At 58.0% G+C, this 26,706-nt stretch overlaps 1 protein-coding gene across 1 annotated transcript in view; it reads left to right on the top strand.

The window, feature by feature from the left end:
* HIP1 (huntingtin interacting protein 1) overlaps nt 1–26,706 on the top strand; it is a 48,536-nt gene that overhangs the window by 19,238 nt on the left and 2,592 nt on the right. The window contains exons 2-23 of the mRNA XM_075720132.1: nt 12,195–12,258; nt 12,889–13,031; nt 13,524–13,580; nt 14,083–14,163; nt 16,011–16,087; nt 16,362–16,423; nt 17,858–17,998; nt 18,489–18,546; nt 21,308–21,383; nt 21,770–21,901; nt 22,542–22,639; nt 22,843–22,915; nt 23,355–23,538; nt 23,634–23,722; nt 23,816–23,932; nt 24,023–24,141; nt 24,912–25,034; nt 25,207–25,346; nt 25,507–25,593; nt 25,714–25,821; nt 26,130–26,266; nt 26,369–26,479. Of these exons, the coding sequence (XP_075576247.1) occupies nt 12,195–12,258; nt 12,889–13,031; nt 13,524–13,580; nt 14,083–14,163; nt 16,011–16,087; nt 16,362–16,423; nt 17,858–17,998; nt 18,489–18,546; nt 21,308–21,383; nt 21,770–21,901; nt 22,542–22,639; nt 22,843–22,915; nt 23,355–23,538; nt 23,634–23,722; nt 23,816–23,932; nt 24,023–24,141; nt 24,912–25,034; nt 25,207–25,346; nt 25,507–25,593; nt 25,714–25,821; nt 26,130–26,266; nt 26,369–26,479 (2,277 nt within the window). The remainder of the gene's footprint in view (nt 1–12,194; nt 12,259–12,888; nt 13,032–13,523; nt 13,581–14,082; nt 14,164–16,010; nt 16,088–16,361; nt 16,424–17,857; nt 17,999–18,488; nt 18,547–21,307; nt 21,384–21,769; nt 21,902–22,541; nt 22,640–22,842; nt 22,916–23,354; nt 23,539–23,633; nt 23,723–23,815; nt 23,933–24,022; nt 24,142–24,911; nt 25,035–25,206; nt 25,347–25,506; nt 25,594–25,713; nt 25,822–26,129; nt 26,267–26,368; nt 26,480–26,706) is intronic.

A 26,706-nucleotide genomic window follows, 5' to 3' on the forward strand; every position in this document is an offset into this window, starting at 1 on the left:
ATAAATAGTTTTCTAAGTGCCCAGTGGTTTTCCCAATGAACCTGCTGTTCTGCTTTATACCTAGAGCTCTGAAAACCCCAGGTTCCTAGAGATCCTGTACCAGAAAGGTGCTCCAGCAGCACCTTGAGTGGGTAACCCATTGGGCAGGACTAGTTTATCATGAGCTGAGAGAGCTGCTCTGGGAAGGTGAGTTTAAATTGCTCCTACACTGGAGCAGCTGGAAGAAAATGGCATCCCCAGAGGAAAATGAATTCAAGAGACTGTGAATCTGAGGGGTGGTTTGAGAGCGCAGCTCCCATTTGGTTTCTTCCCTCGGGGAAGACTTGGGAAATACAGAGAGATCAAGAGGGAGCAACAGATATTATTAGTCATCAAGGAGGGAGGCGGCTGCAGGGGAAGAGGTTTTAAAAGGCTTTGGAGTATTTTTAGACCTGGTAAAGTGAACAGTAGCGAGGGAAAAGAGGCAGGAGACCTTTGAGAGAGATGTAAATGCTTCACGGAGCAGAGTGGCCCGGGCTTTCCACTCCATTCCGCCCTGAGCATCAGCTCAGGCGGAGATTCACTTAAATAGAAGTAGGGGATGTAAAACAAATAAAAGAAAGTGCCTTCTAGGTCATAACCCAATGAACCTCATCAAGCTGGCTGTAATGACAAAAGGCCACATTTGCCACAACATTTTAGCCCTAATTCCCTTCATTTTAGCAGGAGGTGGTTGCCGAAATAGTGTTTAAAAGCTGCTCACAGAGCCTCCAGTGGGCTCGGGGAAGATGCTGAATGTCTCTCGTCCTTCATCCATCACAGTCTGGACCACACGTACCGTCCTGGCAGCTCGTGGAAGAATAACGGAGCTGCAGGAGGATGGAGGGCATTTCCAGGGTGGTGTAAAGGGTCTGGGAGTAAAGCACCATCAGAGATTAAATACATGTGGGGGGAGAGGAGGAGGCTGTCCGCCTCTCCAGATCAGCCGGGAGGATGATGAAGGCACTCGGAGGACAGGGTGAAGCGAGGGGCTGCCTCCCCACTGGTTCTCCAGGGAAGCAGCCCTTGCTTTGCCTTACCTATTCTCTGCCGGGAAAGGTCCCTTCCTACCCCCTGAGCCAGAGGGGTTGATGGAGGCAGTGCCTTTGATGGCCTGCAGTTTTTTAGCAGCCCCTTCAGCACATCCCCAACATCTGCCCCACTGCCTTCATTCGCGAGGTAATTCCCTCCATCCCAACTGGAGCGCATCTGCTCCGGAGAGGCTTGCTAGGGCTGGTCCTCCGCAAGTTCATCCCAAATTGCTGGGTTGGGATGCAGCCCTGGAGAGGGTTGCTGGAGCCTGGGATGAAGCGTGTGGGTTTACTGCCTGGGATGCTCTATATATCCACCCCTCCTCCTGCTTCAGTGGCATGGAGATTTAGAGCAAGTCACGGGTCACACCGGCCCCTCCTGAGCCCTGGTGTGGTCACGCGCACTGCTGTCCCTGCTCCCCGCTTGGTGCTTTCAGCTTGGGGAACACAGTTTTGCTTGCCACGGGGGAACTGGGGTTTCCTTTTGCTCCAGGGACCATCCTGAAATTGCCTTTAAATCAATTTTCAGGTTTTCTTGTAGAGCTGCCTTGGCTCTTACTTTTGCCCTCTAGTTGTGAAGTCAGGTGGGCTTGGAGCTCTCTCCCTTTTCCCTAAGTGCTTTCTGGTGGCCTCCAAAATCGGCTTTGCCGGATGGAGCAGCTCAGCCATGAGGAACCACACAGTGGCTGTGGCTGTGCCGCAGCAGCTGGACACTTGCATGTCCCAGCTCTGCAGCATCCGTAGCAGTTCATCAATAATGGCAATAACCATCTGAACTGGCTTTAGCACCAGCTGAGATGTTTGGTTCAGGGGTGAGCTTGGGTGAAAGCTTAATTTTGAAAACTAAGGTTAATGGTGATGAGCTGACTTAATTTGTGGGATTAAGGAGGGATGTTGGGAGCACAAAGCCTGTACGCAGGAGGTGGGCAGCTTGGCATGGCTGCACACGAGCTTCGATGGTATTCCAGGGTGTTGGTAGTAAATATGGCTAAAAGATGGATGCTGCATATTGTTTTACAAGCTATATATTTCCCATGCAGGTGGCATTGTAGGAAAAGTCACATCCATTCTATGTGTTTGGGGGGGGAGATTGGGTTTTGCTCCAGAGGATGCTCTTTGGTTTTGGCTGTGCCTTGCAGTGTGTGCTCTTTGCATACCTGCCTTCAGGTTTCTTCATGCAAATGAGGCATTAGAACCTGATGGCCAAGTGCTAATTGCAGGGCTGTGGCCTCTGGAGGCTGTGGCTTCTTGGTGCTCTGGAGATGGTGCTCTGGGAAGCGTGGACCACATCTGCAGGACATCCTCAGAGAGCAAGGCAGCAGCGTTTGCGGCGTTGGGTTCAGAGCAATGCTAAACCCAGCTAAGGGTGAATTAATTAATTCCAGGATCCCATTAAGTCAAGGGGAACACCAGGCTGAGGGCTGGGCTGTGCAGCAAGGACCCAAGCTCCTACTTTCCATGCCAAGAGCACAGCTGCAAGTTGCTCGCCAAGGGGCTTCACCATGGGGAGGGCACAAACCCTGTTGCTCCTTCCCAGCCACAGTGCTCAATTCTGGGTTTGTCCCCTCTGCTTTTCGGGCCTGGGCGCTCTGTCCTGGGGATGCTGGGGTTGGCGCTGTGCCTCCCGTGGCCAGTGTGGCAGAGACCATTCCTGCCACGCACACGTGCTGTCATGCCTGGCGTGGCAGGGGGCTGTCGAGCCCCATCATGCCTGGCATGATAGGGGCACATATTCACGACAGGGGCAGGTACCTGTGATAGGGGCAGGGCAGGTATCCATGATAAGGACAGGTACCCATGATGGGGCAGGTACCAGTGACAGGGGCAGGCATCCGTGATGGGGGCAGGCACCTATGATAAGGGCAGGTACCCGCACCTGGAGCACTGCCTTGTGCTCACCCCCGGGCTCAGAGCAGGGACCAGACTCTGCTCCCAGAGGAATTTGGCTGCTGCTTGAAACCATCTGGTCCAGGAAAACACATTTGGTCCAGCAAAAAAATGATGAGCCACATGCCTCCAGTGCTGCTGAGCGGTGCATCCATCCCAGAAATTGCAGTGGACGCTTTGACAGCCACCTGAGGAAAACACAACCTGGGTCTTGGCCCTAAAAGCTGCCTCTTCCAAGTGCTGGGATTAATTGGGTGGGGTGGATGGGTGCGGAGCTGGGTGCTGACAGGGCGTGGGGGCAGTGGCACTCTGTCCCCGCAGGGATGTGGGATCCCGTTATCTTACTAAGAGTGGCCAAGTCACCGTCCCAGAGTAAGTGGCTGAGCTGTGACTAGACTATAGTAATCCTGCCAAGGCCAGCACCGCAAGAGCATTTTTTTCTTAGGGCTGTGAAGCTTCTCCTCCACCTTCAGCCGAGGGGCAGCTGTGATGCTTTTCCTCCTCCCTGCTTTGGGGTTGCTTTTAGGGGATTCGCAGAACGATAGAAGAATTGTTTGGTTTTCTTTCATGCTTCCCATCAGCAGATGCTAAAGTGCTTCTTGAGCGCTGGTAGGAGCTGGGAAAAAACAAAATTCTCCTGCCTGGGCGTTTGCCTCAGTCCCACAGACTGAGGTCGGGGGACTCGTTTACCATGCCAGTTTAATTGCTTTTGTTGTTGGAACCGAGATTGTGACAACCGTGTGGGCTCCTGTGCAAGGGAACAGGGTCACCGGCCAGACCCTCCGGTGTAGCTTCCCCCCAGGCACAGAGATGGGGCAGAGGAAGGAGCAGAGGGGCGCTGGTGGGACAGGGGATGGGGCGGGGGGGTCAGGCAGGCTGCACCGGCGGGTGCGAGCCCACCGCCTGCCCTACCACCGCACATCGCCTCCGCAACCGCTCGCCGCTGCCCCGAAACCACCCCGCGGGCTGCGGGCGGGCGTCGCGGCGGGGCGGTCCCGGGTGGGCGGGCGGTTCAGCGTGGGCGGTGGCGTGCCGGCCCCCCCCACGCGCGCCCCCGCCGCGCTCCTTTGTTATTCCGGCGGAGCGCCGCGGCCGCCCCCCCCCCCCGCCCAGCTCGGCTGTGCCGCCCCCCGCGGGAGCGCGCCGTGCGCGGGTGCGCGCGCCCCCCCCGGCGAGCTCCGCCGCCGCCCGGCAGAACCTTCCAGCGCCGCCGCCCCGCGGGGCCGCCGCCATGGGCGCCGCCGCGCCGCGCTGAGCCCGCACCCAGCGCCCGCGGGGTCCGGAGCTCCCGGCCGCGGCCGCCCCTCCGCCATGGAGCTGGGCAAGGTGGTAAGTGCGCGGCCCCGGGGATCTCCCGGCCCCCCCCGGGCCCCCCAGCACCTCGGTAGGGGCAGAGCGCGGCATCCAGGTTTATTCCTGGAATAAGGGTTTGCACGCAGCGAAACTCCTTCCCAGGGAAGTTTCGGGTGTTTGCAAGCCCCCAGATATCGGTGTCTCCTGGTGTAAAATCAGGAGGAACCAGGGGATGGGTTTGGGGGGGCAGTGGGAGCTGTGCGCCCCCTCCTTCGGTTATCGGGGGGGCTCGTCCCCGCGGTTAAAGCTGATCATGCTCCCCGTGCTGCTGCAGCCTCGGTCGGGGTTTGCTCCCACCCACCTGTTTTAACTTGCTTTTCCCTGGTCTTCAGCTTGGCTGGGTTCAGGTGGTGTCACGAGCACCCGTGTCCCCACACACGGTGCTGCTTTCACAGCCCCTTCGGCCCGTGGGGACAGCCCTTCACCTGGGCATAAGGGATGGAAACAAGTCTGGGGTAAAAAGTGGGGTTTTAGGGTCCATTCCTGCAGGGAGGCATGTTCACCCCCTGTGCTGCTTACCTGGGAAGAGGGATTTTGCTTTTCACGGTGCTCCAGCAGAGCCAGGCTACGGATGGGGAAGGTCCCTCAGGTGTAGCATGCACCTGTACGGTCCTGGCTGTTCTCAGCTCTGTTCCAGGATCCAGACATCCTGGAGGAATAACCGGCAAGGGACACCCCATCCTGCTCACAGGAGCTGCTGTTTGGAGGGAGGCGTTGTGAGGAAGGATTTCCACCAAAGCTACCTGGGCACCACTGGGTTCTGCATCCCCGGGGTATCCTGGCTCTGCAGAATTTGGGAGCATCCCGCTAGGGTGATATGCACCCCAGGTGTTCGCACTGGCGTAGAACTTCCCAAGGAAGGTCAGTCCTGGGATGGCAGCTGATCACCAAAATGCATGTCTGGAGATGAGTGTCTGCTCCCTGCATCCTCTAGCAGCGCTCCTTTATTTCCTCCCGTTCCAAAAAATGTCCAAATATTTGCATTTTCTCAGAAGACGACGACTCTGGTTGGGACCACTGGGAACATCTTGGGAATACTTGAAGGCGGTGGAGGACCTTTCTAATCTGTATAAATTGTTTATGGCACTGGAGAAATCCAGTGGCCCAGCTGTTTGGGTGCTGGTCTCCCGATGGTGGACCGTGATGTGTTCAGCGTAGCAAGCTCTCGTCTCTGGCGTCGGTGGAACCAAACCCTTCCAGCTGCTGGTGACCAGCCCAGCTCTCCCCTCCGGGCATCAGATGTCTCACTTGAGTCCTTGGGACCCACCACAAGTCAGTTGGGTGGTTGTCTTTGTTCTTTCCCTTTGCTTGCCTCAAAGGTGGGGGAACAATTAGATTGCACTGTCTCATCCTGCCCCAGCTCTCATGATGGTATTGAACTAATTATTTTTGCTGGAGGCTCTGGAAAGGCCAGGAGGAGCAGTGGGTTAAGTCCTTGCACAGGGAACTTATGGGCACATCACCCTGTGGATCCCAACCTCTGCTTTGATGCCACCTTGCTGCCCTTGGAAGGAGCTGGAAGCTAGTGGGGTGGTCTGTTCAGATACACTCAAAAACATGTATCCTTCAACTTATTTTCATTTTTCTGCCGTGGTAACAGTACTACAGATCACGAGGCAAAGGCCTTGGTGACAGTCGGATGGCAGCTGCCATCCTCTCATGTCTGCTTGTGGTGTGGAGACCTCTGAATGCTACATCGCCCCTCCCTGGCCTGGTCCAGGTGGTTTCTACCCTGGAAGCACCGTGTGTGCTCGAAGAGCTCCTCCATAACGCTCACATGGGGCTTCACCATGCACTGGAGAGCGCTGACAGTGGGTAGACCAAGCGTGACGTCGATCTGAAGTCATCATCCTCCCAAACTCAGGAGAGCAGACCCAGCAGTGGCAATGCTACAGGGCATAGCAGCCAGGGCAGGTTTCTGCCAAGAAGAGCATCATGGCGATGCCATCAGCTGGCAGTGTGGCTCGCAGAGCCCGTGGCTGTCTCCCTGGTGACTACGGTTTGGGGTGTCCCATGTACCATGTACCACAGTGGGGGCAGCAGGGCAGTGTGTGGGGCAAGGTGTCCCCAAACACCCCCCTAAGGCCCCCACACTGGTGTTCCTTGGGATTCAGGGCTGTCTCTGGTACACCTTGGTCCTCCTATTGTTGGCATCTGAGCTGGTGGTGTCAGCATCTCCTCCGAGAGAGGGACATCTTGAGCCACCACAGCTGGGAGCAGACCCTGGTGGATGTAGTGAGGTTTCAGGGTCTCTAACGCCAGAGGCCAGCATTGCTTTGAGGAAAACGTCGTTTTTATGGCCCGAGTGAAGGGAAATCTGAGACGTGTCATTTTGGGAATTATTTCTCATCTGGTGGGAGCAGGAGGTGAGAAGAGCCGGCAGCACCTTAAGGGAGATGCTCACATGGCCCTAGTCAAGGCACTTCATCCCTGGCGTGGCTCCAGCACATAGCTGGGTGGGAGAGGCACGCTTTCTTTCTAAACTCATGGATCTAACAGCAGATGCAGCCCACATTAAATGATGAGAAGATACTTCTTTAATGTCTCCTCTCACTGCCCATTTAGGACTGAGCAGGAAGACAACAAGTTACCCAATTTGTGCTGAGCATCCTCTTATCCTATACGTAGAAATATATCCATGCACATACGAGGCACAGCACCTGGCCCCGCAAGGCCGGCCAGCCCTGCCGGCACTGCCTTTCTGCCTTCCTTTCTCTCCAGCTGCCAGCAGGCACAAAGCCAGGCTTGTTCCCTGCTCCTGCCGCTGCTGTCGAAGGCCATGGGCGCCTGGCAGCCCTGCAGAGAGGGGACCACAGGCACCCCAGCTGTCCCCAGGAGCTCTCACTGGTCCCCAGCATTAAGCACCCCCAGTGTTATCCAGCCAGCTTTGCTTTGGGATTTTGCTGGAGAAGAACCTTTCCTGGGCCCCAGCGAGGCTTTGATTTGCTTTTAGCTGCTATTGGCGAGCAATGTTTAAAAAGAGAAGACGTGTGCCCTCCAAAAAGCTTGCCTGCACCCCCATGTCCAGCACACCTTTGGGGCCAGAGCGAAGCTTTGCTAGGCTGGGATTTGCATTTTAATTAACCTCACAGATTTTTCCCCCCCCCCCCCCTCAGGCTTGTTGTAGTCACGTCTCCCTCACTTGCTTCCCCTGGAACCCCTGCATCTGCAGGGCTTGGTTGCGAGTGGTTTTCCAGAGGTATGCTCCATCCCAGCTCTCCATTTATAGAAAGGAATTAAGGAGAAATGAGGGAGCGTTACTAAGAGGATTTGCACTGCAACTTACTCAGTTTCTCCAAATAATTTGCGATAGCTCTGGATTCTTTAATCAACACTCATTTCCTTTTGGAAATGAAAGGAGAAGCGGGAAGGTGCGTGCAGCTCCTGAGCAGAGCTCAGCTCTTTGCTGCAGAGTGGGAGATTTGGAATTCAGAGGAGGCTGAGAGCATAACTTGGGGAGATCTGGAAGGGGGATGAGGGTGTGCATATGTGCACGTGAAAGACAAGTGTTTCTCAGTGCTCAGAAAACCTCTGTCACTCTGTCCCAGGTCCCTCTCTGCAGTTTTGGGCTCCTCTGTCCCTGTCTGGAGCTTGCAGTTGCATGCCTGGAGAGGTGTTTTAGTTGATGTGAGCCAGGGTTGGGGGGGGTCACCCCAATGTGGAGTTGTTGGTGGCTCTGCTCTGGCATGGCATCTCCTTGTGAGAGGAGCTGGGCTGGTCACAGGGTCCCATGGGATATGGTCCAGCTCACCCCGAGGGCTTGCAGCGCTCCTTGCCAGTGGGATTCCCAGAGTACCATGGGAACGCACTAAATTCCCCTGGGGCAGGGCTGTGGTGGTCTATCAAGCCAGGGCAAAAGACCTTGCACAGGTTTCTGGGGACCCTCTGGGTGCTGCAGAGGGAGGAGAAGCGGCTCAGGCAGGTCCCACTGTTCAGGGCAGAGGTACGGTTGGATAGTCCCTGGTCTGTATTACCTGACTCTGTTCCTCCCCTAAATGGCCTGAGCCTTTCCGTGCTTGTGGTGGTGGGGTTTCCATGCCCCGCTCAAGAGGCGCTTGAAAAGCTCCCAGTGCTTGCAGCATTACCAGTGCTTGCAGCAGTAATGGTGCTGCTCACCCAGCCTTGGCAGAGCACCCATGGCCCAGCCCTGCCCCAGGTGCTGCTGCGCTGAGGTCTGCCCCACACCCCAGCCCTGTGGCCCTGCTGGGGGGAGACTGGCATGGCAGTGTCACCCCCTTGCAGCTCTTGTTGTGCAAACAGGGCCCAGCCGGCCTCTCCGCTAGCTTCCCTCCTGGCCCTGCTGCCTTGGTAGCGTTGCATAAGAGGAAACACTGGGGTTTCCTTTCCCAGCGGCAGGGAAGGGTGTGGGGCTGGAGGAAGGGCCTAGCTGCCCCATGCAGGCTCCCTGTGCCTGCCATGGTCCCCTGCCCTGCTCTCAGCACTGGGGAGTGGCAGCAGAAGAGGAGCCCTTTGGGCACCCCCAAAGGTACAGGGACTGACATCCCTCCATCAGCAAGAAACTGGGGCCAGGCCAGTGGTGCTGCCAAGGATGCACTGGTGACATGACAGGTTACAAACAGCCCTTGTGGTGTAGCAGCTTGTAATGGTGCTGGATGGTATTGGGAAGCAGTGCCTCTGGGTTGGGGTGAAAGACCCTCCATGGCAAAGAGGTCTGAGCTTTCTTTCAAGGCAGCCCCAAATTTCCCTCCTTCCTGACCCAGTTTCACAGCCAAAACTTGTGGACAGGAGCATACACTGCTGTTGCCCTCCCTGACCCCACTTGTCCCTTGGAGGTGAAACTTGAGCTTTGGTCCCTCGCTGCTGACCTGTGCTCCTCTGGTTTGCTTGCCTGGGTGCTGCCGGAGCCACCGGCCGGTGGAGTGGCAGTTTGGGCATCTCCCGAGTCCCGGTGCCTACTACAAGTGGCTCCCAGGATGGGATCCCTGCCCTGCCCTCCCAGGGGACATATCTGCATCTGCAAGGACAGAAACATGGTATCTGACTTTTCCTCAGAAAACCTTTCCACTGTCTGCATGGACCTTGTGTGTGCTTCAAACAGAGTGGGGGACTCAGGGATGGAGGATCCTGGAGGCCACTGCCCAGAGCCAGGAGCTGCCAGGCCACCCGTCACCTTCCCACCATGTCTCCCCACTCTGGAGAGGTCACTGGCTTCTTCAGTTGGAAAAACATGTCCTTGCTTTACCAGGAAAAGTTGGCAGGAAAGAGCAGTTAAACTGGGAGCTCCATTTCCAGCTTTTCTGCGGATGTGGCAGCCCCCCAGCACTGCTTCCTTCCAGAGACTGCCCTGTCTGGATTTTCAAGGACTGGGGAGCGGACACCTGCTGTGGTGAAGCCGCTGGCTTCAGGAGAGTAGTGCCCCTATCCGGCCTCCAGCTATGACCTTCCACTCGCCAGCTCCAGCTTTGCAGTTGGCTTCTTACTTGTGGTCCAGGATTCCCATTTCAAGGCAGGACATGTGTTTAAATGCCTGTCCTGGTACTCCTCACCATGCCGGGTGGCCCGTTGCGACCGTCCTGCCTGCCTGTGCCATTATGGCTGCAGGCTGGGATTTCGGATGAGGACAGGCTGCGCCTGGAGCTAGATCCATGGCATGTGTCACCAATGGCCATTGGGACGTGGGCATCATGTTCCAGGCTTCTGCTGCTGGCAGAAGAGGCGCCTTCCTGAGGATTTTGTTGGGAATTTTTTAATGCTGAATTTTATTTTATGTTTTCATAAATGGCAAGGGGCTGCAGTCACGGGGCCAGGCAGAGGTGCAGAGGTGGCTCCCACCCTTGGTCGTCCTGCTTTGGGAACCTGCTTGCCTCCATCCAGCCCCTCAGGAAGGGATGCCCATTGGGGTCAGGTTTCTCCACCGCCAGTGTTTCTTTCAGCTCTCCATAAAGCTGGGCTAAGATACAGGTTCTGGTCTGTGTCCAGCCTGCCACCGTACCAGGATGCTTGTGCCTTGCAGCTGGTGATCTGGGTCCCCTGCCACCCCAAAATGAGCCTTCTGCATCTTACTGATGACCTCCATGGTCACCTCCATGATCTCCATGGTCACCAGTAAACAGGGACCTGGTGGTGAGCATGGTGAGCAGCTCGGCATGGCTGGAGACCTGCTGTGATCCCCAGCAGAGCCAGCACCGTTGGGATGGGGCTGCAAACACCACGGGGCCACATGGACTGGCCCTGCTGAGAGCAGCCAGTGCAGCCAGAGTGAGCAGCAGCATCCTTGCGGCAGAACTGGTTCATACTGGGACATCAGGACCCAACCTCATGTTTCAGCTAAAGGGACACTTGGCCCTGGGGTGGGGGTACAGTTGGCAGCTGTGGGTGAGAGCAGAAGCTGTCTCAGCCCTTCAGCACGTTGTGCCCCCTCCACCTGGTGGATGCTTTGGTGGCAGAGGGACTTTCTGGGGAGGTGGGTCAGGCTCAATGCAGGGCCATACCCAGCCATACATGGGGTGCCCAAGGCTGGTGTCCGTGGTTCCCCCCAGCCCCACTCAGCATGGAGTCATCAGGATTGGTCGTGATGAAGCCATAGCGGGGCTGCATTGGAGAGGGTGAGCAAGCTGGGGTGCAAGAAGGATTGCAGTGAGGAAGGTGAAGAGATTAGCCCTGCTGCTTTAATTGGTTTATATCATTAATTAGCTACTTCTGGCAGTGTTGAGCCAGCCAGTTTCTTCCCTCAGCAGTGGGATCCTCACGGAGCAGGTGCCAGGCAAGCACTCAGTGCCACTGTGAGTGATGCAGGAGCCTGGGGAGAGGGCGGCCCTGCGCCAGCAACACCACGCTCCCACATAGTATCAGCTGCAGTGTTGCCCCACTGCTGGCACAGCTTTCTGAGGGGCAGAAATGGGGTAGGGTTAAAAATCCTGCCCAGCAAACACTTCCAGCAGCTGCCACTGCCTCTCCAGAGGCTAAATGGAGCGCTGGCTCTGCCGAGGCTCCTCAGTGTGGGCTTCCCAAGGTCCCCGACATCTGCATTGCAAGCCTTGCTTTTCCTGGCAGAAAGCAAAAGGGCAGCTGGCAGGCAGGGTGGGCAAGGTCATGCTGGAGAGAGGCTGCCTGCAGCGCTGCCTGCCCCATGGGAGGGTTATGCCAGCTCCTGGTGGGATCAGAGTGGCTGGGGAGCATGAGTGGGCAGGGACCAGCTGTGCTGTGTCTGGATGTGCCTGTGGCCGGGCTGAGATGTGCCATTTGGTGGTGGGGTGGGGGGAGGTGGCAGCAGGTGCCAGCCAGGGCAGCTGCCTGCACTATGGACAGCAGGTCCATCTCCTGCCCCTCTAATCCTGCATCTGGGGCTTTGTCCGGCCACAGGGTGGATGGGCTGTGGCAGAACACCAGCAATTGCAGAGCCACTCTGCTTCGGTGCCAAATAAGCTGGGACCTGTCCTTCGCTGCCAGACAGCACAGGCAGCCCAGGTCCTGCTCCACTCTCTGCATGTGGTGGTCTCGTCGTCCTGCTGCCAGATTCCCTGTGGGCCCTGAAATGCCCTCTCCACTGAGCCCCTCCCACTGCCTCCGCCAAAAGCAGAGCAGGAGCTGCCGGCTGCTGCCTGTGATCCAAGGGCAAGAGAGGGATTTGCCTTCCCTCTGCCTGTCCCACCACCTGGAGGGCAGAAGAGTGTCCTTTGTGGTCACTGCTTTAATTGTATCATTATTATGCTGAGTAGATGAATCCTGGCAGCAGCTGAACCTAGCGGATGCCAGCCACATCCCAGAAAGGCATCTGGCAACAGGCAGCATCCAGCTGGCACGAGCAGGGGCTGGGGACCTGGATGGGACCCAGCTACCGACAGGTGCTGGCAGAGCTGGGGGGTCTCAGCGGGTGAGGGGGGACCAAGGGGGGAGCCTGAGCCCTTCCCATCTCACCCCCCCTCCACCATTTCTCTTTTGCAGACTGTCAGCATCAATAAGGCTATTAACACACAGGAAGTGGCTGTCAAGGAGAAACATGCCAGAAATATCCTTCCCAAAGCTGGCCGTGGGACAAGTGAGCGTGGGAGCGGGGCTGGGGCTACCCGGAAAAGGGGCAGTGGCAAGGCGGCACGTGGGGAGAGGTGCTGGCACAGCCAGGTCAGCACCGCAAGCCAGCTGCCAGGGTGCTGGGGGTGGCTGGATGGGACCCTGGGGAGCTCTCAATGATGGTTGGGGTTTTTCCAGCAGGGCAGGGGGTCCCTGCTCCTGCTGCTGTAGCCTTTGCTTGTTGGTGGGTGCCCAGCCTTGTGCTCCTGGCGCTGCTATCCCATGGGAGGGCAGGAGGGACAGATGCCCGCAGCAGGTTGTCTACCCTGGGGCAAGATCCCCAAAGGTGCTTGTGAGCATGCCACTAAACCCACATACCCAGCATCCTGGCAGGGCAGCCAGGAAAACTCGGCAGAGGCACAGCCCCACCCCTAAGCATGCCATGGTGCTCCCAGAGCAGTGGCATGGGGCTGGAGGAGAGGGGTTGGCATGTGCCCACTCTTGGCAGCTCGTCAGCTCCCCACAGTGGCGCGGCTCCCCTCAGCTCTGCGGGTACCAGCCACCTTCAGGGTGGCTGCTGTCTGTCACTGATGAGGGGGAGAGGAGCGTTTCCTTAACAGGCTGCCACCATGCATCCTGGGCACGCACCACGAGAAGGGGGCGCAGACTTTCTGGTCAGTGGTGAACCGGCTGCCGCTGTCAGGCAACGCTGTGCTCTGCTGGAAGTTCTGTCACGTCTTCCATAAACTCCTCCGGGATGGCCACTCAAATGTGAGTGCTGCGAGCTCGGCTCGGCAGCCACCCCAGTGCCAAATTCTTTCTCCCGCGGGGCTGCACAGGGCGGTGGGAGATGGTGGTGGGTTGGTGCCCTCCTGGGCATCAGTCCTGCGTGAGGACCGGCATGGGGACCTCTCCCTGCTGGCTTTGCTGGAACCTTCCTGGTGGTGCACTGCCCACAACCCCCCTGCACTACAACCCCCAGTGCTGACCGTGGCACCAGTACTGGAGGAAGCTGCTCAGCATGGGGCATCAGCATTGGTGCAGGACCATCAGCAAGGATCCAGCAATGCCCTGTGTGTAGCTGGGGAAACTGAGGCACCCTGGGGCTGGGGGTAATGAGACCACCGGTGGGCTGCAGGGTTGTGAATGCATCTGGACCTCCCATTCTTTACCCAAATTGCCGGCTCCAAGTATGGCATGCCTTGACCTGGTGCTCTGCCTGCTGCCCATGCTGCCTACTAATTATCATCATCATTCTTCCAGGTACTGAAAGACTCCGTGAGATACAAGAATGAGTTGAGTGACATGAGCAGGATGTGGGTAAGCTGCCAACCCTGCCAGCCACTGCAGTAGGGACACCCTGGAGGTCCCTCGGCAGTGCCTGGTGCCCCAGCTGGGCTGGGGGGTGGTGCTGGCTTGGACAGTGGTCTTGCCCAGGAAGAGCCAGGCTCCAAGGGCTGAGCACGTGCTCAGCCACAGCTGAGCCGTGATGGCCATGATGTCCCTGGGCTGGGTTTGCCAGTCACATTCAGTATCCTTTTCCACCAAAATCAAATGCCTTCTTCCTGTTTTATGGCAAAACCCAGTAAAACTTGGCTCTGGCAGCCAAAGGCAACATTGAAATCTGCAGAGAAGGTGACGAGAAGGTCCTGACCAAATCGCTTCGGCACGTTTGCTGCAAGCCAGCCTGAAGCCAGGGTGTTGGCAAGGAGGGTTTTGGCTGTGGTTTTGGGGGACATAAGGGAGGGGTCATTCATGCTGCAAGGGGAGAAGGCTTTTTCACAGCCTGCCCCAGGTCTCAACAGCTTTTTGGTGTCCCCAGGGCCACCTGAGCGAGGGTTACGGGCAGCTCTGCAGCATCTACCTCAAACTGCTGAGAACAAAGATGGAGTTTCACACGAAGGTGAGCATTGTCCTGTCCCCGTCCCCACAGCCGCAGCAAGAGGTGGGTGATGGGGCGCTGGGACAAAAGTGGTGGCAATGTTATGGGGCAGGACAGGGGCTGGCAGAGCTGTCTCAGTGCTGTCACCCCCATGGGTTCTCTCCTCTGTCATGGCTGTCCTGCTGCCTCCATGAAATATGTCCCAAGCTGCCAGGATCCAGCCGGGTTAGCTCAGTTGGTTAGAACATGGTACTAATAACGCCAAGTTCACAGGTTCAATCCCTGCTTACTGCAGGGGGGTTGGGCTCGATGATCTCTCAAGGTCCCTTCCAACCCAAAGCATTCTATGATTCTATGATTAGCCTGGACCAAAAGTGGGCCAAGGACCAATGCCTCCGAGATGGATGGTTTTGTGGTGGATCAGGGCTCCTTGGAGGCACCTGGGAGGGGCTGGAAGCTGGGGGGACTACAAGAAGCAGTAAGACCCCCAGCTTTGGGGTGCACATCCCCTCCCAGGTATCCTAGATGGGCAGGGATGGAAGAGGCCATGGGGTTCTTGACTGGGGAGGGCTTGTGGGGGCCATGCTGTGCCACGACATGCCATGCTGTGCTGCGCTGTAGGAGCAGCTCCTGCCTATCCCCAGCACTGCTCTGGCAAGACCTGCAATGGCTAAAGCAAGTCCAGGCAGCAGGAATAGGCAGGAGGCAGCGCAGGCAGGGCAGGGGCCAGTGCTGAGGTGTAAATCCCCTAGAAAACTGCAGCGGAGCCTGGCTTTTCTGCATCACCATGAATGCGGGGAGGGATGCTGGGGGCTTGGTCTTTGATCAAGACCAAAGTTTGGATGTAAGGTGCTCTAGTGCTTTCTGAAATAAGGTTTTTATATGGGCAGGAAAAGTGGAGTGGAAGCAACAAGTCAGCCTGAAAATTTAAGAATGATGGAGAAATAATGGTTAACCTAACCTAAGTGCCGCTGAATGTGTACAGCCTGAGTTCTCAGCAGAACTTTCAACAGTCACAGATTTGAGGTTTCTTTATGAACACCCAGTTCCTTGCAGACCACAAATCTCACTTAGATTTATCAGGAGATCAGGACGAGGTAGCATGGAACAAACCCCTTGGCTCCCAGCTGCCTTGGTGCTCCCAGGGCTTCTGCCCTCCCTCACTTGCCCCACTTGATAAACATCAGTACGTGTGGGATGTTGTGGGTTTGGTCTCAGCTGGTGTCCCATCTTGTCCCACCCAGTGCTGTCCCCAGGTTGAAATAATCAGTGCCGCTCACCAGAATCTCCCTTTTGGGCTCTTGGGCTATGGGTGGTCCTGGGCGTGGGAGCATCCTGGGGGAATCCCAGGGGACCATTCCAGATTGGGTTTTTTCCCCTTCATCAGGAGCTTGTTTCCAGCCTCCAGAGCAGTGCTGCAGTGCAGGTGTCTTCTTTGGGCTGGACTTTGGAGAGGATGCGCTCAGAGTTGGCCGGCTCCAGGTCTGCTCCATGCCATGCCGGCTGCTGGGGTGATGGGGAGCATGTTTATAGAAAGGGAAAAGTGCCCTGTCACACCTCACAAAGCTGTGCTTATGTTGATGGAGCTTATTATTTAGGCAGATGCTATAGAATAGAATAGAATAGAATAGAATAGAATAGAATAGAATAGAATAGAATAGAATAGAATAGAATAGAATATGCTTGTGGCATTAAAATAATAGCGTGCTGCCAAGAGAAGAATGGGAAATCATGGTGGACTTGGAAGCCCTGCATGGCTTTGAGCAGCTGAGGCTGGCAGCTGGATCAGCAACCCTGGTGTTCCCAGAGCTGTGGCCAGAGCAGGAGATCCTCCGAAAACCTTTCCCAACTCCTGTTTCCCCATGCAGAATCCCCGCTTCCCTGGCAACCTCCAGATGTCTGACCGGCAGCTTGACGAGGCAGGGGAGAACGACGTCAATAATTTGTGAGCACAGGGCAGGGGTGGGAGGCGAGGGAGGAGGGCAGATGCAGGCAGGGTGGCACGGCGCTGCCCAGCCTCACCAGCAGTGAGACTGAGCTGGGAATGGGACCTTTCACCTTCCCCCCACGCATGCCATGGGTGCTGGGAGCCCCTGGGCAAGGCTGGCGCATCCACATTGGAGCACCCGCTCATCCCTCTGGGGTGGCACCTGGCACAGGTTGAGGCCCATGGTTGGCCATGGGGACGTTCTCCAACCATCCTCATCCCTTTTTCCTAGTTTTCAGCTGACAGTGGAGATGTTTGACTACCTGGAGTGTGAGCTGAACCTCTTCCAGACGGGTAAGCCCCCATGCTGTCCTGCTGGAGATTGGGGTGGGGGGTCCACAGAGGCTGAGCTGCATTGGGCAGAGGCTCTGGGAAGGATGCTGTCTGAAGAGTATCGCAGCTCATCTCTTTTCTGGGCACTTCATCTGAATTATTATTAACTGAAGTCCCTGCGTGCCGTGCTGCCTCGTGGCAGCCCTCTGGCAGTACCATGGGGCTGGCCACATCACCCCATCCCACTCCCCACCACGTGCATCGCTTCCACCACCCAGACTTTGGGCTCTCCTGCTCCAGCAGCCTCCCCGGGCTGAATTTCTTCTGATCTTACTCATGGGCTTGCAACAAGTTTTGGGTTTTATTAGCAGCAAATGCAAGCTGCCGTGGATGTTTGTGGCAGTGCTGGAGCTGGGGGAGGCATGGGGCTACCCTGCCTTCGTCCTGCGCAAGCAGGCGAAGGGGTAAAAACAAAGCAGTCTCAACCCTCAGGACTGTCATGCAACTCTGCACGCTCAAGCAGGATCAGGTTTGGGATAAATTAAAGCAATTCTGGGGCAAGCCTTCATCTGCTGCATGCACCAGGCTGTGGGTGCTGGTGGGACAGGGCTGTGTTTCGACAGAACTGAAGCAGCACCCTCATCTCATGGCCACATGCTGGCACAGTGGGATAGTGCAGGTGCCGGGGGGCTCATCCATGCGGCACAGCCCAATCCCCAGAGTGCTCCCAGGAGCTCTCACTGCTGTCGGAGGGGAGTCACCGGATGCAAGGAGATGGGGTCCCTGGATGGGGGGAGATAAAGCTGACATCATCTCCAACTGCCCTGCTAGGCTGCCTGCTGCACCGGCATGCTTTCAGGGCAGGCATCCCATGGCTCGTGGGAGACCCAAAAGCCTAGACCATGAAGACGGTCACTGGACATGTCTCTGGCAGCCCAGCATCCCGTGCCCCAGGCTGGCCTGTCCCCACCGCAGCAGAAATACCTTTGTGGCCTGGTGTTGTGGGGCACATCTGCAACCCTGGCACAAGATGCAAGTCGATGTGATGTGGGCAGAGGATCACAGATGTGAGGCACTGCCAGCTGCTCCCGACTGTTTGTGCAGCATCTCCCCGTCACACGCAAATGCCAGCGGGATGGCAGTGACAGGCAGAGCACAGGGGCTTCGTACCCTTGTGGTGCTGGGACCTATGCCCTGGGAACCAGCTGGGGCTCAGGACTGGGCACCTCCAGCCCACAGTGCTAGGCTGAATTGTTCCCGTGCCTGCAGGGGAGTCCTGGGTGGGAATTTCCCCTCTCTCTGAGCCAGCAAATGACTGTGTAGTGGTAGGCTGGGTCCCCAAGGGCCAGTAGGTCTCTTGCTCCGGGTGACGTTTGCAGACATGGCTGACACGGCATGGCACCCTGTGGTGCTGCCGGTGCTGCTGGAGCCTGATCCCACATTCCTTCCCTGCAGTGTTCAGCTCCCTGGACATGTCACGCTCAGTGTCGGTGACAGCCGCGGGGCAGTGCCGCCTGGCCCCGCTCATCCAGGTGATCCTGGACTGCAGCCATCTCTACGACTACACTGTCAAGCTGCTCTTCAAGCTCCACTCCTGTGAGTGTCCCCAGCACCACCACCTTAGGCAGGGGGGCAACACAGAGGGGGACACTCCGAGTTGCCACCCTGCTCAGGCTGGGCTGTTTGCCGCCCCATCTCTTTTCCAGCCTATTTGAGGGAGTGGAGGGAGTCACCAGGGCAAGGGACCAGGAGGTGCAAGCGCCGAGGGACCGAGTTGTCCCAGGAGCCTGCCCTGCCAAATGCACCTCAGCCGCAGGGACGATGCCCAGCAGGAGGCCCCCTGGCTTTGGACAGGCGCTGGCTGCAAAACCCACATCCCCCAGGACCTCAAATTGTGGTGGCAGCTGCCTGAATGCCAGCTTGCTGCCTTTCCCTGCCCTGGGAGCATTCAGACCCTGGGAGGGAGGGTGGCCATCTCTGCAAAAGACCATCCCCGTGTGGCTGTGCTGATGGGATTGTCCCCTGATCCATGCTCCTTCCCGGCATGGACACGCCTGGTGAGATTTCTGCTTGCTGCTTCTTCCAGGTCTGCCGGCAGATACACTGCAGGGCCACCGGGATCGCTTCCTGGAGCAGTTCAGAAAGTAAGTGCCCAGACCCGGGGCGCTGGCTCTCCCCCCTGCCAGCAATGCTTCAGGGGTGCTTCCAGGGTGGAGGGAGTGCAAAGGGATGCCGGAGCTCCTGTGCCGAGGCTCAGCAGCTGAGCAACAGAGATGGAGGAAGTGCAGGAGTCAGTCTTTCTTGAGGCTCTGAAATCCAGCCCGCTTCAACCTCTCAGCTTTCCCTGGAGCTTCCTCCAGGACAGCCGCTCCGCTTGGCTAATCCACAGCTATTGAATTACCAGATAATGCCGTTACTAATTCTAACAAGGCGTTCAGCTGCTGACAGCACGTCCAACAATTTAAAACCCTCAAGCCCTTTAATTGCAGTTTTAAATGCAAGTTGTGGTTGATGAGATGAAAGTCTGCATGGGCTGAGAAGCCAAGCATGGGGGGTTGCTGGTGGGGACACCCCAGGCATGTCCTAGGCTGAGTGCTGGGTGAGCAGGGTGCTCAGCACCCTTAGCAGCGTTTTCTGCTTGCAATGGGTCGATTGGCTCCATTGGGAGAGGGATGCTTTGGTAGGAGCAGTGGGATAGAACACAAGCAGCACATGGAGGCGGTTCAAGATGCTGCTGCAGGAGGGAGGGTCTGCACAAGCCCTGTGGAAGACTCATGGTCATGGCACTGGGACTGTGGGACAGGGAAAAGAGATTTTGCCCCCAATTCTGTTGAATTTCAAACAAAATGCCAGTTGCACAAACCCGAGGGAGCTTATTAAAAGGGGCAGCCAAAGGATGAAGCCTTTGGGTGTTGCAGAGCTGAGGAGGAGTCCGTGTAGAGCCTTGCAGAGAGCCTGGGTGCCAGGGATGCTGCTGGGTGGTGCAGTGGAGCAGAGGTGGCTTTTGGGTGGGAAAAACCATCCTTCCAGGGACACAGACAGAAAAGGAAAGGGTAAAGCTCATGGCACCTGTGTCTGTCCCAACTTAAGATATCAATAAGAGAGATTTTAAAAGCAGCAGATAAAAGGTATAGGACAAGAGAGCCAGAAACTGGTCACCCAGTTACCTGAGACCTTGGATGTGAGGGTAGCTGTGATGCTGCTGGAGTATTGCCAGTGCCCAAGGGCTGAGAAGTGTTATGGTGCTGGTTGATAAAAAGGCCTTGAGGGAGAGGGGAGGGAGGCAGCGGAGTGGCTGACCTGACGCTTGGCACAGCAAGGAAACAAGGAGTGGGAGGAGGTCTTCATGAAAAAGGCAGCATGGGATGGGGTGGGTGCTGCTGTGTGCGGGAGGTGGGCGTTGGGTTCGTGAGAGGCCATGAGCTGCTGCAGGGTGATGTGCAGTGGGAGCGAACATACTTATTTCCAAAAGTTCTGCAAAAAAATTGAACTACCCTGAGAAATGCAGATGACACCAGGCTGAGTGGTGCAGTCAATATGCTGGAGGGAAGGGGCGTCATCCAGAGGGACCTGGACAGGCTAGAGGAGTGGGTCCGTGAGAACCTCATGAAGTTCAGCCAGGCCAAGGGCAAGGTCCTGCACCTGGGTCAGGGTAGTCCCCAGTACCAGCACAGACTGGAGGATGGATGGATGGATGGATGAATGGATAGATGAATGATGGAGAGCACCCTGTGGAGAAGGACTGGGGTATACTGGTGGGTGACAGATGAGACATGAGCCGGCAATGTGGGCTTGCAGCCCAGAAAGCCAAGTGTCTCTTCAGCTGCATCACCAGCAGTTTGGCCAGCAGGTTGAGGGAGGGGATGCTCCCCCTTTGTTCCGCTCTCCCAAGAGCAAGCAAGTGTCTCGGGGTGATCGTCAGCGATGGTGCTGGAACCAGTCTTCTCACTGTATTTTAAATGAGATCAAAAAAGAGCAAGTAGTGAAGTGCTCTGGCACATGATTATTTAGGATAGTCAAAATGACAACTGGCCGCCGAGAGCAGGGGGAGGATGTCACTGTGCTGAGGAACAGCTCAATTCAAGGTCATAAACTGCAAACCAGCACCCATGGGAGAATCACCAGGCACCGATATGAGCAGATAGCGGGGCTGTCTGTGGGATCTGACCACCCAAGGCAGAGACTGTTGGGGGGTGTGTCAACAGCACCGGGATACCGACTGGGATGCCGGGGCAGCTGGAAGGGAGGTGAGCCACAAGTGGCATGGCCAGGCACTGCTGCTCCTCCCCAGAACTGGAAATCCTGAAGGGAAGTAGCCCTGCTCCTGGGGAAATGCTCCTGCGGGGAGCTGAAGGTGATGGTGCAGATGTGGCCTCCAGACAGGAAGCCCCTAACCCTCTGATTGTGGTGGGGGAGCAATGGTAATGTTTCTCAGCTGTCCCTTCAAGCTTTGGCCGTGGTGAGGCCAGCACAGAGAGGTAGTTGTACCTCGGTGCAACCCAGTACAGCCATTCTGGTTCATGGTTTCATAGACTCACAGAGTGGTTTGAGTTGGAAGGGACCTTTGAAGATCATCTAGTCCAAGCCCTTTGCCATGGGCAGGGACATCTTCCACTAGATCAGGTTGCTCAAGTTTCAGGTCCTTCTCTCTGTTCATCAGGTCCTGCGTTTATGGGAGAAAGCCTCCAGCAGTCAGTTTTTGCTGGAGGTGGGAGGCTGGCAATGGGGTCTTGCCAGGACCTGCTGTGGGTTTGGTGGCAGCACATGCCACTGTCCCATCTGGTGCAGCGAGGTGGCCCGGTGACACCCTCCTGGAGCCAGGCAAGGGGTTGGAGCTACCCACATGTGGGGTGGGGTGTCTGGGTTGGGCAAGAGCCATCCCTAACCATTCCCTGCTCCCTGCAGGCTGAAGGACCTCTTCTACCGCTCCAGCAACCTTCAGTACTTCAAGCGGCTGATTCAGATCCCACAGCTGCCAGAGGTGAGACCCCATGGTCCCCAGTCCCTACGCCCGCTGTCTCCATGGCCAGGAGCAGCAGTGGGGCTGGTGGCACTGGGAGGGTGCCCAAAAAGGGTCACCTGCTGCCTTGCCTGGCTTCCCAGGGCTGGTGGCAATGTGGGACTCATGGGGCCTGAGGCTCATCCTTGCACCCCTCCCTGGGTGGGTTCCCCTCTCACACAGACTGTCAGCTCTTGCCAGGGTCCATCCCCATGGCTCCTGGCTTCATCCCTATGGGTCCTGACTCCATTCCCACAGGCCCAGGCATGGCCAGCTCAGTGCCAGGGCAAGATTTCAACCAACCATGCCCAAAGCCCTGTGGCAGTGACAGTTCTGCCTCACCCAGCCGTGCTCCCCTCCCTCCCCAGAATCCTCCCAATTTCCTGCGTGCCTCAGCGCTGTCAGAGCACATTAGCCCCGTGGTAGTCATCCCCGCCGAGGCATCCTCACCCGACAGTGAGCCCATCACAGACCTGGTGGAGATGGACACGGCCTCGCAGGTGAGCTGCTGTAGCACTGCCTGTGCCCCTTGGGCTGCGGAGAGGACAGTGGGTGCTGTTTGGCTCCAAGACCAGGGTTATTTCTGCAAAACCATGCCATGGTGGGAGCTGAGACAGTGGGGATGGCCTCAGGTGCTGGGGAGCATCACTGCAGGGGGCTGCATGGGTGCTGGGTGTCACATGTGGGTGCTGCTAGGTCTGAGCCAGGCTGAATTGATGTCACGGTGCTTCTCTTAGTGGTATGGTGCCCCCCAGTGATTGCCAGCTGGAGATGTTTGGCTTCCCAGCATCACCCCTCAGCTCTGCACGCTTGCGTTGCGTTAGGTCGCGTTAGGTCGTCACGCCCCTCTCCACCAAGGGTTGTCCCCAGGCGCTGAGCATTTTGGGAGGTGAAGGGGCGTGTGGTGACATGGCTTTGGGGATCTTCCTCCCACGGGAGTGAGGTGGGGACGGACCAGAGATGCTCCATGTTCAACACCCTGGGAGCTGCTGGGGGGATCCAGCTCCAGTGTCCAGGCAGCATGAGCAGGTAGCAGCCTGGCACGTAGGCTGGCTCAGTGGTGCTGCCAGGGACGTGGAGGGGGCGAGGGCTCCCGGGTGGTGGTGGGTTCACTCCAGGTCCATGCTGCTCTCCCTGCAGAGCCTGTCTGACAATAAGTTTGATGACATCTTCGGCAGCTCTTTCAGCAGCGACCCCTTCAACTTCAACAGCCAGAACGGGATGAACAAGGATGACAAGTGAGCAGTCCCAGTGATGCCATGGTGGTGGCCGGTATCGGACTGGGAGCTCCCTCCCTGGCACAGCACCGCAGCCGCCTGCCAGGCTGCGGCGGCACAGCAGCCGCGGTGGCACAGGGGACACCTGCCCTCCCAGGATACATCCCCACAGCACCAGTGCAGCTGGTGGCACTGAGGATATACCTGGTGTCTCTCCTTCCCAGGGACCAGTTAATCGAGCAGCTTTATGGGGAGATCGCAGCCCTGAAGGAGGAGCTGGAGAACTTCAAGGCTGAGGTGGGTGACAACCATCCGGTAGTGTCATGCAGTGAGCACCCATGTGGCAGTCTAGGGACAGGATGAGACCCAGTGGCTCATGCTGGGAATGGGGCTGGAGGGGTGGTGGCTATGTCCCCAGGTGGGTAAGGCAGTGACCCTGTCTGTCTGTCCTGCCCTGTCCCCGATGGCTTCTGTATCCCTGGCGCAGCCATCCCTGCCCATACAGGGGGTCCCCAGGTGTGCTGGGGGTGGGGCTGCATCCCTGCTGGGGGAGCCAGGCTCACTCCTACTGCCCAGCATCCTCAGTGTTTCACCCTTCTACATTTGGAGCTCTGTGGGATGCTACCCGCGGGGTGGCTGCCGGACAGTACCAGTGGGCATCGGACCATGCTGGCAGCCACTGAACGGTGCCGGGAGCTGAACAGTGCCGGGAGCTGCCTGCCTGCTGTCTCTGCAGAGCGCACGGGGTGCGGTACAGCTGCGTGGTCGCGCCAGTGAGCTGGAGGCCGAGCTGGCTGAGCAGCGGCACCTAAAGCAGCAGGCACAGGATGAGAGTGAGTTCCTGCGTGCAGAGCTAGAGGAGCTGAAGAAGCAGCGTGAGGACACCGAGAAGGCACAGAGGAGCCTGACAGAGATTGAAAGTGAGCAGGGAGAGCCAGCACCCGGCTTAGTGTGGGGGTGAGCCCCAGGGTGGGAGTCCCGGGTGCTCACCTCAGCGTCCCTGCATGCATGGCAGGGCGGGCACAGGCCAACGAGCAGCGCTACAGCAAGCTGAAGGAGAAGTACAGTGAGCTGGTGCAGAACCATGCTGACCTGCTGCGGAAGGTGGGCTCCCTGAAACCCCCCCCCCGGCGTCCACTGTACCAGCTGTGTCCCCTGACAGTGGGGGTCACTGAGCTCCCTCTCTGCTGTCACCAGAATGCGGAGGTGACCAAGCAGGTGACAGCAGCCAGGCAGGCTCAGGGGGACATGGAGCGGGAGAAGAAGGAGCTGGAGGACTCCTTCCAGCGGGTGAGTGAGCAGGCTCAGAGGAAGGTGAGTAGGGACATGGGGGGGACATGCCAGGGATGGGCAGGGGGCTTCCCCATGGGGCGTTGGTGCCAGCAACTCTCTTCTTGCCCACAGTCTCAGGAGCAGGCAGAGGTGCTGGACACACTGAAGCGGGAGCTGGCAGCCAGCAGACAGGAGCTGCAAGTCCTCCAGGGCAGCCTGGAGTCCAGCACACAGGTGAGAGCCCATGGGTAGTGTCCGCCAACCCCATCACCGCCCCAGGATGGGCAACCTGGGCGAAGGGGATGTCTGCCTGCTTACGCAGTGCTTGGGCAGCGTGTTACCCATCCAGCAGGTGTTACACATTGTTGGCCTGATAACCAAATCCCTGTCATCTTCCTCCTCACATCTAGATGGGTTTAATGATCATACCAAGGGGTTTAACATTCCTGGGTGCAAGAGCAGGGTCAGGCAGCATGGCTCTGCCTGCTGTAAAACCCAGACAGGGAACGTGCCATCACATGGTAAGCCTTTGCACGGGCTTGCTGCCATGCCAGAGGGTATTTCATGCCTCCGAAGCTGTGAAGGACTGCAGGTGTTTCTGGCTCATTGTAGAAGGCAGAAGGTGGCAGGAATATGGAATTGCCCGTCCCCAGGGTGGGCAGACATGCTACGGCAGGACAGGGATGGGGCAGAGCTGGCTCCAGGGCTGGCAGCCAGCACCCTTCATCCCCTCCTCCATCAGGATGCTGACAGATATAACAAAAGTGAATTTTCAATGATAAAAGTGAAAGGGCTCCCCAGGGAGACTCAGCTGGCCCCAGGTGAGGCTGTCAGTGCTGCAAGGGTGCTGCCAGGCAGCAGGTGATGCAGTGCTGTGACCTGCTGGGGCTGCGATGCACCAAGCAGGGACAGTCAGGGTGGCCCGAGCCTGGACCATGAACAAGTCCCCAAACTGGAGGTTTTGCCCTTGGCACAGCCCCAACCCCTTTTTTGTGCCCACCCAGGTGGGAGTAGAGCAGAGCACCCAGATCATCAGCCTGGAGCAGGAGAGGGACAGCCTGAGCCAGGCAGCAGAGTGGCACAGGGAGGAGATGGCCGCCCTGCGAGCCAAGCTGGAGCAGCTTCAGGACATGCTCAGCCGTGAGCAGGAGAGCAGCAAGATGGAGTTGGAGACGTTGCAGACCCAGCTGAGAGACAAGGTACCCTGGGGGCACCACTGGCATGGGGCATCCTGGCATCCCCCTCCCTGCCGAGGTGTGATTCCCAGCCAGTGCAGCAGGGTCTGTGACACCCATGCCGGCTTGGCAGGAGAGCAGGGAGCGGGCGCTGCAGCAGCGCCTTGCCGAGGAGCAGTTTGCCCTGCTGCAGGGCACCGCGCGGGAAGCGGAGCGGATGGTGCAGGATGCCCTTAGTCGCCTGGAGGATCCCGCTCACATTGGCTGCACCGGCTCAGCAGGTAGAGTTCTCTGGTGCTCGCCAAACCTGGTGTTATCCCAACCCGCTGCAATGCAGAGTCCCCCTTCCTGCTCTCCTCTGGGCCATGCCAGCGGCGGAGAGCAGCCATGCCACACACAGGGACGCCCCACGTTTGAGTCTTGCCTGCTGTCTGCCTGCAGATTGCCTCCTGTCCAGGACGCTGGCAGCCTCCGAGTGCGTGGACCGGCTGCGGGACGCTCATGGCAAATACCTTTCCACTCATGCAGGTGAGAGCCAACAGCCCTGGGCAGGGGCTGGGCTTGGGGAAGGGGGCAGCTCCAGCACTCGTGGGCTGAGTGGGCAGTGCCTTGCTGGGGCTGAGACGTGTGCCTGCTCTCCCACTGCAGCTGTAGATTCCCTGCTGCCCTGCCTGGCCCTCTTCACCCACCTTGTCAGCGACACCCTCTTGCATGGCAGCGCTACCTCCCACGTGGCCCCCATGGAGCCTGCCGACCGTGAGTGCTGTCCGGCAGGGCAGACAGGGTGCTGGGGTGGGCAGTGGCCACAGCAGGCAGGGGACCGGGTGGGCAGGATGCTGGGGCAAGTAGGATATTGAGGTGGGCAGGATTCTGGGGCGGGCAGTGGCCAGAGTGGGCAGGGGCCGGCGTGGGCAGGATGCTGGGGCAAGCAGGGGCCAGGGTGGGCTTGGGCCAGCACGTGGGGCTGGGCAGGGGCCAGGCCGATCAGAATTCTGGGGCAGGCAGGGGCCAGATGTCTCTGTCCCCACGTGTGGCACCCTCAGCCTCTTGTGCTGCCCATGCAGGTCTGCTGGAGATGTGCAAGCAGTGTGGCAACGAGGCTGTGAGCTACCTCAGTGCCCTGCAAGACCCAGGGACGGTGGAAGGTGCCGACTGCAGCCTGGTGATGACCTGCCTGGGCCGGATCAGCGCCATTGCGGAGGTGGGTGCCCCAGGAGGGCTGGTGGGATGCGGTCAGGCCGTGGTGGGCACTGCCGGAGGGGCTGTGCCACCCCTGCTCCCTTTCATCCCATTCCATCCCCAGGAGCTGCGTCCAAGAGGGCTGGATGTCAAGCAGGAGGAGCTGGGTGACCTGGTGGACAAGGAGATGGCGGCGACAGCGGCAGCCATTGAAACGGCGGCCGCCCGCATTGAGGTGAGGGTGGCCACATGCCACAAGGCACCCATGGGCGCCATGCCTGCTGGGACCGCTGGCATGAAGCCAAGACGACATGTAGGGCTCAGCACGGCCTCTCCCCCCTCTACCAGGAGATGCTGAGCAAGGCACGGGCTGGTGACACTGGGGTCAAACTGGAAGTGAACGAGAGGTGAGCGGTGGCTGGGGTGCTGGGAAGAGATGGGCAGGCAGGCAGGCAGAGCAGC

This window comes from Pelecanus crispus, chromosome 12, assembly GCF_030463565.1.
Source record: "Pelecanus crispus isolate bPelCri1 chromosome 12, bPelCri1.pri, whole genome shotgun sequence".
In the NCBI taxonomy this organism is placed as follows: domain Eukaryota; kingdom Metazoa; phylum Chordata; class Aves; order Pelecaniformes; family Pelecanidae; genus Pelecanus; species Pelecanus crispus.